Genomic DNA, 17,513 nt, shown 5'->3' with positions numbered 1-17,513 from the left:
TCTGCAGATTGTATATATATTTAATATATAAACCAACAGATGTATGTGTAGAGTTAGGTATAGAAAATCTAGTTTACTTACCTGTCAATATTTTATTTTCAACATTTTGTTCTCAATATTGTGTTCCATCAATGTTCTGGTATCGATATTCAGGGTGCACACCGATGAGTAGGAAAGAAAACCATACAGCGTATTGCCTTTATTTTGGGTGGGGGGGGGGTTATAGTATTTAAATAGCATGGACCTAGCCACATGGTGACAGAGGCACTGTTTAACATGACATAATGTGTATTTGTAAAGTGCACGTTTACCCGGAAGGGTATCTTGGCGCTAATTAACCGATGTTCATTATTATCCAACTCAATGGTACTCAGAAGGATGAAAGGCTGAGTGGACTCAACAGGATTTGATGATGTGACCATGAGTTCAAACACAGGACCCTACAGTTGACTATTAGTACATTAAGCCACCAAACCCGACATAAAGGTTTGTTGTGGAGGAGTCAGGATTTCACATTTATATTTGGCGCGAGCTTGAGATGTGCTTTTATAGTCAAAAAGTTACTTCTAAATACACCAGTAAAGCTTCCACTGATGTTCTCAATAACACATAATGAGTTTGATGTGGAGTGACACAAGAGGTAACCACGATATGCTAATTTCCTGAGAATGCACCCATACTAGTTTTCTGGATGTAGAGATTACAGGATTTTAATAATGACCAAAACCACTAATTTAATATTTCATGGTGTTATTTGAAGACATATAAATTTGCTTAATTGTTCTAAATGTGTGTGCTATTCTCTTAGTTTCCTTTTGAAAGCTTTTTTGTGAGTATGTGTGACTTACTTATGAAACATGTATTATTCTCTCCTGAATTTCCATAAGCTAGTTACAGGTATTCATGGATATAAGTAATATACAATTGGTGCATGATCTTCAAAGACAAAACTACAAGGGAAATATGTAAATGGCCCAACAACAAAAAAGAACATCAAAGGATAACTTTCTGCCAAAATGTCTACTTGTAAACCATTTTAGAATCCAGCTGAACCAATTTCACACCTGTTTTAGTTCTGAGTTAAATTGTTATTCTAACTCCAGCTCTGGAATATTTTCCATGATGTGAATGTGATGATGGGTTCTATATAGTTCTCCATGAAGGTGCTACCGTAGTCTTTAATCATCTAATCCACATTTGTAAGCGTTGATACTTTTAGGCTGTATTTTTCTCATGCCCCTCTTTGCTGTCTGTTTCTTGACTAGAGTAACAGATGCCAGATGCTAATTCAAGACATTTTTACTGGGAAAATACATTTGTGTAATTGATTTGTATCCTAGGAGAAAGTCAGATCCCATTCTACTGTATGAAATGAATGTTATAACAGAGCTTCAAACATTATCAAGGAACTGTTGTCACATCAATAGACAAAAAGACAGAAAAAGAAAGTGATAGGCTAGTGGCTTTCACTTGGCAGTCTCTATGTAGAACCTTAAAAGCTCTTTCTTGTATCAGATACAAATTGTGACACAGTTTATGAACTAGCATTGACCATAACAAGTCAGAGGCAAGACAATATACATGAATATGGAAAATTAAAGCAAAGTAAAATTGATATGTCACTATCAAATACAAAATGAGATAAAGCGTTATCCTTTTTGGATATATCCACAAGTACATTTTAATAGATTTTGAAGGTATAAACCTGTTAATCAAAACAATTTCATGGACCAGTAAGAAAATGATATGTTTTTCTTTTAGGAATAGAGATTGCATGAGAAGTGAGTTAAGAGATAATTCATGAAGTTCAAGCTTTATCCAAGTTCTTACCAATCTAGGTTGCCTGTACTGATTTTGTCACTTCTTTGTATGTAGTAAACCCATGCCCATGCTTAGGTAGAATCTCATGTGGTTTCCAATCACACAGCGCAGATTGTTTAGCTAAAGTCAGCTTTAACTCTTGAATAAGTATGTCTCTTTTCCCTGAAAGTCTAGTTAGAGTGAAGTGTATTTGGTGATGACAGAATCCTCTTGTTTTTCAGTATGAAGGTGCAATCCTCGAAGGAAAAACTAACCCAAGTATAACCAGGATACGCGTGGAAGATAAGGATACTCCTAAAACACCAGCCTGGCGCGCAAAGTTCAAAATATTGTCAGGCAATGAGAAAGGCAACTTTAACATCACCACGGATCCTGAAACCAACGAAGGCATTTTAGCTGTCATAAAGGTAATTTGTTTGTTCCATAAAAATCAGATGTGTTACCTTCATATCTAACCCGATGAACTCATGATTCATAGACAATGGTGCACATAAAACATTTGTTTCTAAAAATGAAATATGAACATTTATTTGAGAATTATTGGTCACAAATATGTACGAGCATGATGCCGGATTCTGTATTCACATATCAAATTGCCACTGGACTCTCTTTTTTAGGTCATAATCAGATCTGCTATAAAATTTGAAGCAGGTAGTTTAGCTTACTGTACTAATTTGACAATTGTAGAGATCTCTATGTAATATGAAGGTCAGGATTTAATCATAGCTAGTACACCTGGCCTTTTATACCTACAAGGTAGCTAACTGAGTATGGTTAAATTAGGTAGTAGCTAACAAGTGTTACCAGAATGTAGACACTACAAGAATTGTGAAGTGTAATAGATACATAAAATATTAACATTAAACAACTGGGTTTCCAACTAAATTTTAAAATAAGTGCAGGCAAATAGATTTTTTATTTACTGCTTTGTGCACAACCATGATGTAATGCAAAGGACAGATCTGCTACATGAGTAGGACTCCTTTGCAAAAACCGACCAGTTTTACAGGGTTTTTCAGGGATGGCAAGTATTAAAATCCTGCAGATCACATCTGCCATTTGTAAGATTCATAGAATTGCTTAGATTGACCAAGTAAAAAACTGTTGTTTATCTGAGAAACTGGGTACCTAACCAGATAATTAGTAAGTATTGGCAAAGCCAATAGGTCTCGCCTATGCAAGAGCTATTGGCTTTGCCAATGTCTTTTATCCATGTTGTAAAGCAGGATGGTTAAAATTAAAGTTAGAAAAAAGTGCTATGACGCAGCCAATGCTGCCCACATCATAGTGCTTTTATTCTTCTGGCGGGTAGGGTTGGGCAAAGCAGACAAAGGGAGGGAGGGGAAGGGTAAGATGGTGAACAGGAAAAAGGGTGTAAGATAGGGGATGGGAGAGTAAACAATAAGTCCTATAACATGGCCACATCATAACACTTTTTAATTATGTGGCTGGGGGGGAGCAGCATAGACAACTGGAAGGTGTGAGTGGGAGGGATAAAGCAATACGGACAGCAGGGGCTGAGTCATGGGGAGTTTCAGATGGGAAAAAGCAACAGCCTACAATTGTACACAGTTTTTGGTCTGGTGGTAGCTAACACCTTTTGATTTTAGTAAAATTATATGTATTACATACTTACTTGTAGGCACTTCTCAAAGCAAGAGCAGTTAAGGATGATTAAAGCCGCACAGCCCAGATAGTTATTGCAGTGTATGTCAATAAGATTTGCCTAACAAACACTATTGCCCACTTCTAAGGTCCGCAGCTTCTAGACCATGTAATATGGTTGCACAAAACACACAAAAACAGAGAGGCAACAGATATAGGCAGTCAAATGTCCAAATAAATGTTCTTGAGTCTTCAGATGATATATAAAGTTCTTCTTTATTTGCTTCAACCAAGTACACGTGCAGCCAACACGTTTCTCCCTAAACAGGGCTTCATCAGGGCTCCAAATACAACATATTCACATCAGGTACTGTACAGACAATATCAACTAAAAACAGTTGCCAATGTAGACAAAGTGAAAAACACCATTGGTCCAGAGGCAGGTGAAATTTAACAAACCTTATTTCGTACCTGCATCTGAACCAGTATGCATAAAAAATGATTTAAGATCTCATGTATAAACACCAAAAAAAAGACTCAAGAAAAAAGTAGAAAAAGGGATAACTAGAGCGAGCCATTTTTCATCTGCTCACTACAGCATTCTGCACAGGCAATCGGTCAGACCACTGCAGCCACTGGCTAACTCCACTGTAAGTGACTGCATTCTTCCCTTTCACAAAAAAGCACACACACACACAGCTTCCTTCAGTGCCAGGGGCTACTACAGAAATGTGTGCTTTTTGAGACCTAAAATTAATTTTGCTTGTACCCAATGTTTTTATTTTAAGACTTATGAGAGCTTTCCCAGCGATAAAGTTTATCACTAAGAATGACAAAACCAAACAAGCACCGAAAAAGGCTAAAGGCAGACAGCCAGTACTAAAGCCTACTGTTTTTTCCAAGTGCTTATATTATGAGGCGTTCAATAAGTAATAAGCAAATTATCATTTATTAGAAAAGAAGGAACAATCACGTCACAACAAAGTCCAAAACTCCTCTACTTTGTGCGAAGTTTGAAATTATTCGAATGTATACTTATTTTAAATTTATAAGGAATTAAGCCTATTCTAAGCTTAAGAAGCCAATCCCATTTTGTCATGTTGATGGACTCCTGCGTTCATGCATGCATTATAATAAATGCAAAAGCATTAGCGCATTATGAGCACAGCATTTTATTTTCGTATTATCGGAAAGTTTTCATATTACAGGAAAGTGTTTGTGTCATGGTGCACCTGTATGTTATAAGTACCTCACTACTTGCTTGTTACTGTACATGTAAAAGAATGTTGCATATGGCCTTGAAGGTACGCAAAAAGGCACCCAGCCAAGGCCCATATGCTTAAACATGGTTATGGAACTCTTCAATGTCTTGTCACCTCCTTAGTGTGTATATTTAACTCTAGATGATGCCAAATGTTCTTGCTTTTATGCCTGGTACAATGTTGAATACCTTTAGGGTTTTATATAACATTGCATACAAATGAGTAAATAAACAAGCTTTGGCACAGTCAATAGGTAGAGCAATGTTTGCCAACTTTTGGCTTTGCCAATGTTTGTGAACGCTTCTTTAAAACTAAAAATGGGATTCTGTGTAAGTGCAGATTGTGTAAGAGCATAACGCTGTCACTCACAAGGTGGTATGCCACTGCTTTATGCTGTGGTGTTTGGAATAAAATTGTGAATGACATACTGGCATACCAATGGATGAAGAGAGTTGGCTGAAAGCCCCTATCAATACATTTATATATATATATCCAGAATACTCCACCCACCTGCGGCGCTTCTGTCTGATTGAAGAAAATGGAGCACGGACCACCAAGTAAGTTCTATATAGTTTTCTTTATTCCGCAAGGAACATCACAACCAGTACGCGTTTCAGCCCCGGAGGGCCTTGATCACATGATATATATATATATATATATATATATATATATATATATATATATATATAGAGAGAGAGAGAGAGAGAGAGAGAGAGAGAGAGAGAGAGAGAGAGATATTTATTTATCAAATTGCCATGGCTCATGCTGGATCTTAAAAAAACACTGCAATAGTTTCAGGCCTTGAAATACCGGACAAGAAGATCAATGCGATATAACTGCAAAAGGTAATATTTTTCAGATTAGTAACAGGGGGACATCTTTTGTTACCATAGAAGCACATAGAAAATCTGCCCATGCACTGGCTTGGATTTCAATGCGTATGAAAGGTACATGCAAACTGTTTTGCTAATTTTCCACAATTTTCGAGTTTGTCCTTTGGAAAACAGGTGACAGACAGCTTGAAAGACTGACTGCATTGTGTAATGGCTTTGTTTTTCTTGAAAGCTGCCTTGTGAGGGAAGGAGTGGAAGCATAGATGATAGTGAAGGGAGCTATGCACATTTCACTTCTGTTCAAGGGTAATGCAGCATCACCAAGGTCACCGAGGTCAATCAACTTGACAAATGAACATTGTGCTTCCCACTGAAACCTGAGCCCTCCCCATACACAATATTCTCCATGTAAAGCAAAGGCCAACGACATTCCAGACAGTCCTAATGCTGCCATGCAGAGTAATGCATATTCATTTAAAGTAAGTCAAAGTAACGCCAGCCAAAAACAAGAATAAAAGTGCAAGTGCTACGAAGAGAGCAGCAGGCAGGGGAAGCGGGGAAGAAATAGAACCTCAATCATGTCGGAAGCTGCGGAAATTGAATCAATCTGTGCTTGGTCTCTGCTCCACATAAATGATCGGAAATTTCGTTTTGCATGTAGTGGCCAATTAAGGAGGCTGCAAAGAAGAGTGACATGAAGCCAACAAACAGTTTTTGTTGTATACAATAGGGTCTTGCAAGCGACACACATGCGCATGTTCTCACAGGCTCAAACCTAGAAATGTAGTCAGTGACTTGATACAAGAAAATCTGTTCAATTTAACTATGTTGTAAAAAAGTAGTATATAAGAACCGATTATCATTGGTGCTTTTTGTGAAATATTTATTCTATGGTATTAGCATTTAGATGATCATCACTATTTTAGAAATTATTTGTCCCATCCCATCGAGATATTTATCATTTCTAATTCAAAAAGTAATATTAGAATTAAAAAGGAAGAGAAAAGACTAGAATATGTGAATGAAGACAGGGAGTAGAAGGGGCACACAGAACAGAAAATTAAAAAAAGGAGCTAGCAAACATTCAATCAAAAATCGTTATCATGAGTTACCATACAACTGAATAAGATTGAAGTAAACATAATAATAAATTCTGGGGGGCAGATTTACAAGCCCCCCGCGCCACCGGTACGTCACTTTTTGTGACATACTGGTGGTGCATCTTACTGCTCCATATTTACAAGGACAGGAAAAGCCACCCTACGTGACTTTATCTGTCCTTGTAAATACGACCCCTTCAACCATGGTGCAAGGGTGCCTGCGCCGGCGCATGGCAGCTGTTTGTGCGCTAGCACAGGGGAGAGCACAGGAATGCGACATATTATTTTAAATATGTCGCATTCTTGTGCTTTGAAAGGGCCGCAGCGTGGCGCAGCCAAAGGGCTTGCGATGCCACGCTGCAACACTTTCTCGTAAATCTGCCCCTGGTTTACTATCTATTCTGGCAGAAGCCTTCTACGAGTCATCTAATAAAAAAAAGAGTTTCCTAATTGACCTCACTTCAGATTTCCTTCTTATCAAAATCAAGCCTTTTCAAAATCCACTAGACTGCCATTTGTTTGTTTCCAGTAAGAGTATTAGTGCAGCACAGAAAAATAAATAATAGACATTAACCTTAGCCTTATACTTAAAATATATTCCAGGTTTTGACATATTATATCAACCTAACCAACAAGAATTTCTTAATAATGCATACTCTTTTGAAGTTTCACAGAGACTCTGTATGGTTGCAACACTGCTCCGGCAGGTAAGTAATATTTTTCCATCCAGCCAAATAGGTTTGACGGTGTCTTCAAACTATGTTACCGAAAAAATAGAGGGGAAAAGCAGTTAAAGCAAAGATGGTCAATCAAACAAGCAGGCACAGTCTTAACCCTTTCGCTGCGGCGGGAATTCCGCTGCAGCGCTGGGGGGGGTTTGGGGGCAGCGCGGTGGCGCTGTGCTCATGACGGAGCCACTCCGTCATGAGCCACGGTTGAGCTGTGCTCATGATGGAGTGGTTCCGTCATGACTCCGCCCACTGCGCTAATCACCCGCACAGGCGGGGAATCAGCGCAGCGTGGGAGGAGCGGCCGCCAACGGCCGCGGCATGACGGAACCATTCCGTCATGAGCACACGGCGACCGTGGCTCATGACGGAGTGGTTCCGTCATGAGCAGGGGAGGGGTTAACTTACCCTGTATAAAGCTTGAACAAAACTAGTTAGTTGGATCATTAGTGCAGTAAGACAATAAAATATCACTGTGTAATTACACTATGTGTCATTTGGTTATAAATGTCATCGTTGTACATTTTTCTATTTTTGTTAATTCTTTTCAATCAGAGAGGTATGAGCAGCACCAAACAGTTCCTCTCTGAAACAACATTGCGATAGCTATTTTTGAACTGGAATCGTGTTCATTCATTAGAGTGGGTCTCTTTTTTTCTTTTTTAGACACTGGCTACTCGTTACTTGGAATTTCAGTACCTTGTAAAATAATTGCCATCTTACATTAAATAAGACTGTTTTACCCTAAGGTTATTTCTTACCCCCACATAAAATAGCTAACTGTAGAGTAATTTATTACAATATTACTGCTAAAATGATTAACATTTGTGGTTGATCACATGTGGGAATTACACAGGAGTTTCAAAGTCATATGTACAACTGATATTGATATGAACCAAAAGGAGCTATCAATTGTCTACAGTGGATCACTGGCTTCCTTAATATTTATTTTGCCCACCTGATTTGTGATAATAAACAATTGATACCCAAGTCTATGTTGAGATCTCCGATGAACCAAGAATTCTGTAGGTTCTACATGACTGCTTATTAGCATTCCAGAACTAGAGGAACTCCAGTCAGATGCACTTGGGCTGGATCTTATAAAATAACAATAAATAATAATAAACGGCATAATAAAGTTGAAAATGGACATGATTCTAAATTTGGTCTTCCAGCAATCTTTGAAACCATCACCAAAGTCCCATCATGAGAGCAGTGCGGTTGGAGGGGAACCCTACTACCCTGCATAGTCAGGATGGAAATGACTCACTGGTCCAGATAGTGAAGACAACACTGTAAGACGTGAATAACATTAAGTCAGTAGAAACAGAAACAAGGTCCTTTTTGAATGCACAAATAGACTGGATCAGTAATGGAAATTCAGAGCACTTTGAGAGTTTGTCTGCAACAAAATGCTCATGGTTTGGTATCAACTCTCCCCAGCAGTGTTTCCTAGATCGAAAGCAACCAAGAAGACGTGGAAAACCAGGCTAGGATAGTTCGATAGTGTTGGTCATTCATTTTTATTAGTAAGTATTTCCTGACTTCCAAGTAGATGACAATTACAAGAGCTCATCCGTTGACATTGTCAATATCCAAAAAGTCCTCATCCACTCAAAAAACTTTAGTGAATTTTGCAGACTCTATGATAAAAAAGAAAGTACTTCACCATTCAATCCAGACAAACTCATCCAGACCTGTGAGACTGTGAGCAGGTGGGAACGTATACAGATGATTCCCAGTTTTCGTGCAATCTGGGTTGAAGTCTGTCTTTTTCAACAGGTGTAGGTAAGTATTATCATCAATTGTAGAATCACATCAGTTTTGGAAACAAAAATGGTAGAGCAGCATTTCAGAGAACACGTTTCGATGGAAACCGTTAATCCTGCTCAGTATGTATCAAAAGTTAAAATGGAGTCTTTCAATAGAGGCAACAAGTTGATGTTATGTGTTCTCTTAAATACCTTCGGGAGTCCAAGTCACAGGCACGCAGTTCATGCCAATGGCACTGAGGGGCATAAGGGAGAAGAGTAACAAGGCAATCGTGGGCTAGGACCAAGGTCAAGGCAGGAAGGTTCAATGAAGGATGGCTTGGGCCAGAGATTAAATGAGGGCATTACTAGGAGGGCATAGGTATGTTTGTGGGAATCTGAGAACTCACAGGTTTCAACAAAAAGTTTAAACAATAAGAGAATACCTCATTTGTATATGAAACTACTGATATCGATTAAATATTTCCTCTTAATGTTGCTCTGTTTCTCTTACCTTTTGGCAAATTAACAACCTTAAAGTAATTTCATATAAAGCTTGCTATTTCAATAATTAGGGTAAAACAACCAAGGCTTGGATTTTAAGTCTTAATCCATCTAATGTTCTGCAGAAGTACCATATTATCGAACATAAACTGAAAACGAATAATGTCTTTTCAAGATGTTCAGGTCGCAAGATGTTTGCATTAATGGAAACCGCACTTAGCAAGTATTTATATATTTCTCTAGTCTAGAACTTAGGAAATTAAGATCCTATCTTCTAAATCAGTTACTAAAGGGTGATGGGCTTGAGTGATCTGCATGGTAAACTCAAAACTCTAAAGCTTAGTTAATTATTATGGCCCAATTGAAGACCAACCTCAACCATTAAATGATGTACCAATATTGCTGGAAAAAAAGAATTAATCATCAGAGGAGACTTCTAAGTTCATGCGATCAATACTTGTAGATACATCAATCCACAGTAGAAAACAAAATAAGTGTAAATGTTTTAGTTTGATAAGCAGCATCTACATGAAGTTCATTGATCCCTGGTGGCGTGCATTTACTCAAACAAGGAATTTATCTGCCCAACTTTGAAATTAAAGTCTGCAGCTCAGATTGACTATTTTTATCCTCTTCACATTGAATGATAAACCGGGTCATATTCTTCTGAATAGTTTTTCAGATTATGACTCTTCCATCTAGATTTAATGCAGTAATGCCAACAACTAGGTGGCACATGAAAAAATAACTGTTGGATGATGAAAGTGGGTTGCAGAATCTATGTAATTTATTTGTTAATTATTAATCAAAATTACTGATTTGTCAATAGTGTGGGATGCTTTTACAGTAATACTTTCTGGTAGAATAATTTTCTGGTTTATTGCTATTTGAAAAGAAGAAATGTTTAAAACCGCGTTTTCGCAGAAGAGACTAAACACGCCAAAAAAGCCATCATTTTCTCCAATTCACATACACATAGAGAGAGGTGGGATGCAGTTAAAAGCACTATGAGGGTTATTTAATATAGTGATGAAGTAGATAACATGGCTACAATATCTCAAAAGTGGTACAAAGAGGGAGAATCCACTAGCAAAAGCTTAGCATGACCAGCAAAATCAGCAAACAATAACTGTAAGATTGAAAATAAGTGTTAGTCTGTTGAACAACTGGTTAATAACAGATCTGAAGAGAGATTTAGGGAGTGTTCCCAGAACATTACAAGGAAGAATTTTGCAACAAAACAAGTGGTTAAAGAAAAAGTTGAATAGTTCAGTCTCAAAATAGAACAAAACAATGGCACTGTTTTACAATCCTGTCTTCGATTTGAGGTTTGCGATTTTCAACTTTATTGACACAACTAATGACATAATTTGCTTCAAATAAACACATTTATGTCAAGGTGCCTTTATAGCGTCTAAACGGTGAGGATAGATGCTTTAGTTCATGATTTTTTCCACCTTCTGCACATCTCCCCTCTTCCTTCCTAGTTAAACCCTTTACGTTGAGTGATGGCTCAATTAGAACATCTGTATCTGAGATAATGATACCATTCAACCATGATTCATGGTTGCCTTTCAACAGAGAAAGTATTGAGCCACACCCAGACGAGAACTTCTGTAAACAGGTTTCAGGCTCAGGGCCAAGAACAAGCCAGGCACTCATCTTCATACATGGTCACAGGCTTATGTAATGACACAGGAGCAAGTAATGTGATAAAACTGAGCTGCGCTGATTTCAAATTTTAATATCTGTATTGTTTATTAATTGTTTTTACTGGCTGAGGAGAGAGCATGGTAGCATGATGGAGGTATTGAGAGGAGGCACAACCTTTGCATCACAGGACACTAACAAGAGATCAAAATCATTAGTGGGTGTGAGAAAGGGCCTCTTTTTACATTGATAGCCTTCACTTTTTGCCAGGTTTTGATACGGTTTCAATTGCAGTGCACAGGGTCCATGCCAATGAGGTACCATGTGCCAGTGCTTCTCCCCCGAAACATATCCACAATTTGTATTTCTACCCCCTGTAAGTCCCTAGTAAACGGTACCCTGGGTACCTTGTTCCTGGGAGCTGAAGAGGGTCCCCTGGGATCTCCCTCACTGGCCCATACCACTGCACTTGTAGCTTGCATGCCCATGTGAGGTAAAAAAACGACAAAGTCTACAAGGCAGTCTGCCTGGGTGCCATGCCAGCTAGCTCTGCCTGAAGGTATAGGTAAGTCACCCCTCTAGCAGGCCCCACAGCTCTAAGGGTGCACTATACTCCAGGTGAGGGCAAATCTGCATGAACAGATATGCCCTACAATATTAGGGCCGATTCCTTAATATTGTAAGTGCCAGTAACGCCATATATAGAACATGGGCTGGAAACTCGTCAACTGGAGTTCCATTGCATCATGATGGCTTCTCTGAACAAAGGAGTGTTTGGTACCACACTACTCCTCTCAATAAATCCACACTGATGCCTATGAGAGATTTATTGTACCATGTACTCAGAGGGCACCTCAGTGGTGTCCCCTGAAAACCTACGAAGCCTGGTGTGGCCTCTGACCTGTAGGCAGCCAGCCACCACAAAATATGTTTCTGGACACCTGAATAGAGAGCCTCTGCTCTCCGGAACCAGAAACAATGCACTTCCTGGAAAGAGGTGTCACACCTCCTCACCCAGGATGCTCAAAGGGGAAGCTTCAAAGACTTGCTGCCTTTGTAATGCGAACCTCCCAGCCTCTGCCAGCAGCAGTAGATGGTAGGCCCCAGTCTACACCCCCACTTTGGGTAGGATAACATGCAGGAAAACTTGGGAGAATAGGACGTGTGCCCACCTCTACCAACTCTATCCCTCAGGTGGTGAAGGCGAGTTGAGGCACATGTTTAAGTCCCTGCAATCTTGAAGGTGGGGAGACCCATCCAATCAGGGCTAGGTCTATGCCCCCTCCCACAGGCAGGTGGCACAATTTAGGGTGTAGTCACCCGAGGTAAGGTGTCCATTGGCTTTACCTGCTACTCCCCTAAAACGTCCCTAAATGTAGTATTTAGGTGGCTCCCCTAGACCTGAAAACTAGATCTGCGATGACCTAAGAAGAGAGAAGACACCCCTACAAGAAGAGTGAAGACGACGACTGCCTTAGCCCCAGCCCTACAGGCCTGTCTCCAGCTTCTGTGAACCTGCGACCTGACTTGCAGCCAGCGACCTCCGAAGCCCTGGGAAGACTGCTGCCTTAGAAAAAAGATTCCAATCTCCCGTGGACAGTGGACCTGTCCAGAAGAAAACGGCACCAAATGCACCAGATCCAACTGGAACCATAATCCCTGCCCACCCTGCACCTGACGTCCACAGCCCAAGTCTGAGTGGCCCACCTGCCCAGTGAAGTCTCTCCAACGATCTAGACCTCGGGTCCAGCGTGGGCTGACTGCTCCTGACCTCCACGACAACGACTACAGCCGGAATCCAGAGGCTTCCCCTCACTTCGACTGGCTCTGGTATGAAGACTCTGACGTCAAAAGGTACCCCTGCACCCGAAGCCCTTGGGCCTTGGTGAGCTGAACCGACAGTACTTCTGTGACCTCATAACCTTTACTTACCTCTGCTGTCATTGGTATCCGTCTTGCAACCTCCAGTGCGACGTCTGCAGCCTGTTTGTCAAAAGAAGAAACTCAATTGAAAAGCATTGGGTGCCCGACGCTGATTTTGCACCCTGCCCCTGGCCGTCCCTGTGCCGCAGGTGGTGTATGTTTGGAGCTACTTTGGAGATGCTTGTGTAGACCCCAAAAGCTTGGCCCCAGCAACCAATACACTTACCTGTAAGCAGTGTGATTCCAGGCACCCACAGTCTCCATTGAGAAGCATTGGAACAAAATCCTACTTTGACCTCTGCACATGTCTGCCCCTTTGCCGCTGGTGGTGCTGCTTTGGTACTCACCTGACCCTTGCTCCTTGGTGGCCTTTGGGCCTGAAGACTGGATTTGCAAGTGTGGTTCTTACCTATTAAACCACTGGATATGTAAGAGTGGTACTTACATGTTAAAAGGCGTTATTGTTTCATCCATATGATAACATTGAATTTGTTAAAAAATATTCTAAATGTCGACTTTTTAAAGTGAAAAGTATTTTTATTTAAAAACATACTTACCTTATTGTGAATCAATTGGTCTTAAAATAAAATACAAACAAAGTATATTTCTCCAAAATTGGTGTGGATCATTTTTTTCAATTGTGGGTCCCGTATTGGCACTAAATGTCATACACTCCTCTGTGTTAGGCCTAAGGATGCTCGCCCACACTACCACTAATAGAGCACTTTGGGTTTTACATTGAGCCCTGTACACTTTTGGAGAATTCTTGAACTCTGTGCATATTATAACCACCTCGTGGCATACCAAATACAGAGCCAGCTTCCTACAGTGGGGAATTTACCAGGCGCTAATAGTTGAAACTCTGGTGCGCAAAGGCGTTTTGGAGACAAGTGCTCGCTGGCCGTGTTCAGAGACAATATGCCTCCTCAAAGCATGTGAGTAGACGCCATATTGGTTGGTGGTCCAGCTCTTTTTGCACTTCTGGCAAGATCTATTTAATGAGACCAGACATGCGGCACAGGTAGACAGGAGCGAGTAAGGTGATAACACTGAGCTGCGCTGATTTCAAATTTTAATATCTGAATTGCACACAGGCAAATAATTGTAAACATTATTTAGCGCAAAACAGCAGACATAATTGGTGGGCAATATTTTGGATACTATTTTCTCTAATGTCTCCTTCATGAAGATATATGCCCCACTACCAATTTTCTGGTCATTTGTTAATTCAGTTCACGATTCTGAAAGCAGAAATGCTTATACCTAATAGAGTCCCTGCCTATCAATCAAGGCAGTGGTCAGAACTAGATATCCCGGGTTGGCAAACAGCTTTGAGCAAGATGCTCCCTAGAAGCACCAGTCAATCCCCGGGAGCCCGAGCAAATATGTGTTGGTTTTCACCCAAACTAAAAGACTTAAAGAAAGAGGGTAAGATACATGAACAACAAAGGAGGTGCCAATATGATGTGGAAAGTTAAAAAGTTTATAAATCAACCTTAAAAAAATACCACCAGGCTATCCAGAGGTCCAAAATTAATGACTTTGCGAACAAGATTAAGCAGGCTGCGCATCCCTCTAGAGAAATATATAACATTGTCAACTCTTTCTTAAAACCTAATGTTGAAGAGATGGGGCCCCATCCCTCTGGGGAGTGATATGAGAAATTTGCTCACTTCTTTCTTGAAAATGTCAGTAAGACTTATGACTCCCTGGGGTGCTGCCTGACTCCTTGGACAATCCAAGTGCCAGAAGCTCGGATAGTCAGCTTTCAGCAGAAGTTTAAAAGTTTCCATGGCCAATCATCAACGGCATTCATATAGTAGCCAGCACAATAAAATCATAATCACCGTTAGATCCAGCCCGAATTAACATTCTACTGAATGGAGGAGAAGTTATACTATCATCCTTCATGGCCTTATATAACACCTCTCTGAGGGATGACTGCATTCCGGACTCTTGGTAGCATGCCATTGTGAGGCCACTGTTAAAAAAGGCTTCCTTGGACTCGGATAAACTGGAAAATTACAGGCCTTTCTCATTACTGCATGGGGTAAGTAAAATCGTAGGGAAATTGCTCAATGGCTCTCTTTGGAAGCTCTTGGATTCCAATACTTTGCTGCATCAAACACAGACTGGATTCCACCTTGGCTGTAGCACAGAGACAGCTATTTTGCTAGCTACCAAAGACATGAGAATGACCCTGGATCACGAAGGGTCAGCTGCGGTTATTCTTCTGGACTTCAGAGCAGCATTCAACAGTATCTCTCATGCAGTTCTGAGGGACAGGATGAAGACAATAGGGATTACAGGAAGAACATTAAATTGGATAACTGAATTTCTAACCAATAAAAGCTTTCAAATTAGTGAAGGTTCCATTCTATCAGAAACCTATACGTGGGAATGTGGAGTGCCTCAGGGTTCGGCATTAAGCCACATGATTTTTAACATTTATGTTAAACCTCTCTCAGACATTATTACTGCCCATGATTTTACTATGGTATCCTACGCTGACGACACACAAACTGTCGTCTCTATGACACCAGACTCCAAATCCACCTCTAAGAGACTCAACACATGTTTAGAACAGGTGGCCAGTTGGTTGGTGGCAAGCTGTTTGATGATTAATAGGGACACATCGGAGGTGATGGTGATGGACAACAAACCATCACTCTGGAAACAACTTACATGACCTTGTCTGGGGAAGTCCGCTTTCCCCAAATAGGAGGTGATGAACCTTGGTGTCATCTTAGACAAAGATCTGCCCAGGAACTCCCAAGCTAAGAAGATAGCGGGTACTTGATTTGGTTTGCTTAGATACCTTAAGAAGACACATAGGGCCTAATTCACAGAACTAACTTAAGACAAAATCCTAAACTTACTACCATTTACTCATTTTGGTATTCACAGAAGGCACTTACTCATTTTGGTATTCACAGAAGGCACTTACTCATTTTGGTATTCACAGAAGGCACTTACTCACTTTGGTATTCACAGAAGGCACTAACTCATTTTGCTATTCACAGAAGGCACTTACTCATTTTGGTATTCACAGAAGGCACTTACTCATAGTAAGTGCCTTCTGTGAATACCAAAATGAGTAAGTGCCTTCTGTGAATACCAAAATAGTAATAAGTTTAGGATTTTGTCATAAGTTAGTTCTGTGAATCGGGCCCTTAGGTGGCTTCCTATGGAGTCTTGTAGGACGGTAGTTCAAGGTTTGATCCTTTCTCGCCTCGACTACGGCAACTCCCTATACTTGGGCAGCCTAGCCTTGTTACACCTAAATTCCAGGTCATACGAAATGGGACAGCAAGAGTACTGCTTGGCCTGCCCAGGATGAATTCAGCAACTGCCTGTCAGGCGACAGATAGAATTTAAGGTTCTATGCATTGCGCACCAGTTAAAATATTCATCCGGTCCTCATGTAGTACAACATCTTATCCCTCTTTATACTGCCTAAAGAGCACGAAGATCTAGCGATCTTTCCCTCCTTGCAGCCCCCAGAATTAAGAGAGCGAAGGGAGAAGGTTGCTAGTATTCTTACCTCACTACCAAATTACGGAATTCTCTTCCCCTACAGCTCAGGTCTAACATCATTCGGTCAAGTTTTAGGACACACCTAAAAATGCATCTTTTTTAGATGAATCTTCAGTCCCATTCTTTAGACACGTCTGTCATTGAACCTCCTGTCAGCGCTGGGAAGCCCGATTCTGCCGCTGTTTGTGCCTTATAAAAGGTTGCAAGATAACATAACATATGTTTGTTTAATTGACTGCTTTCCACATACATTGACTTTCTCCCCCTAAGCATGGAGTGAAGATTGGAAGAAATTATTATTGTATCTATTTATGTTGCTTTTTAGTGCGATACCTCTACTGATTCTGTGGGTCTTTGAGACAATCACATCCTAGACCGAGGCTGTAACTTGGATACTTTGGATACTTTCTAAAATGATTTTGTCAATTTCTTCACTTTCACTCATTTATTCCCACTCCTCTGTTCATAAAAACTCCCAGACTTACTTTGAATAAAAATATTAAAATCTTGAACCAGAAAGAAAAGCTTGGAACTAAATTAATTATTTTAAAATAGCACCCGCGCTAGCACTAAACATTTGGGCAATTTTGAGCTCTCCGTTTCCAGACATGGCCTTATAGTCATCTGCACCATAGTAGCATGAGGCCAGCATTTGTTTTTTTCATAACTGTGCAATGCAACCATTTCTAAAGCAGCCTTTTCAGTTAACCCTAAATGCAATTTTATTTCCCACAACTTGCCAGTTTCAGCCATAGCTGACTTCATTTCCTAACCAGGTTTAAAAATGAGGGATATATCA

The 17,513-nt window shown here is 40.2% G+C and overlaps 1 protein-coding gene across 1 annotated transcript in view; it reads left to right on the top strand.

Moving 5' to 3' along the window:
- CDH26 (cadherin 26) overlaps window positions 1-17,513 on the top strand; it is a 379,962-nt gene that overhangs the window by 244,366 nt on the left and 118,083 nt on the right. Inside the window, exon 7 of the mRNA XM_085619786.1 lies at window positions 2,043-2,228. Within this exon, the coding sequence (XP_085475912.1) occupies window positions 2,043-2,228 (186 nt within the window). The remainder of the gene's footprint in view (window positions 1-2,042; window positions 2,229-17,513) is intronic.

The sequence above is a fragment of the Triturus cristatus genome, chromosome 7 (assembly GCF_964204655.1).
Source record: "Triturus cristatus chromosome 7, aTriCri1.1, whole genome shotgun sequence".
Taxonomy (NCBI): domain Eukaryota; kingdom Metazoa; phylum Chordata; class Amphibia; order Caudata; family Salamandridae; genus Triturus; species Triturus cristatus.
This window is presented reverse-complemented; position numbering and strand designations above follow the sequence as displayed.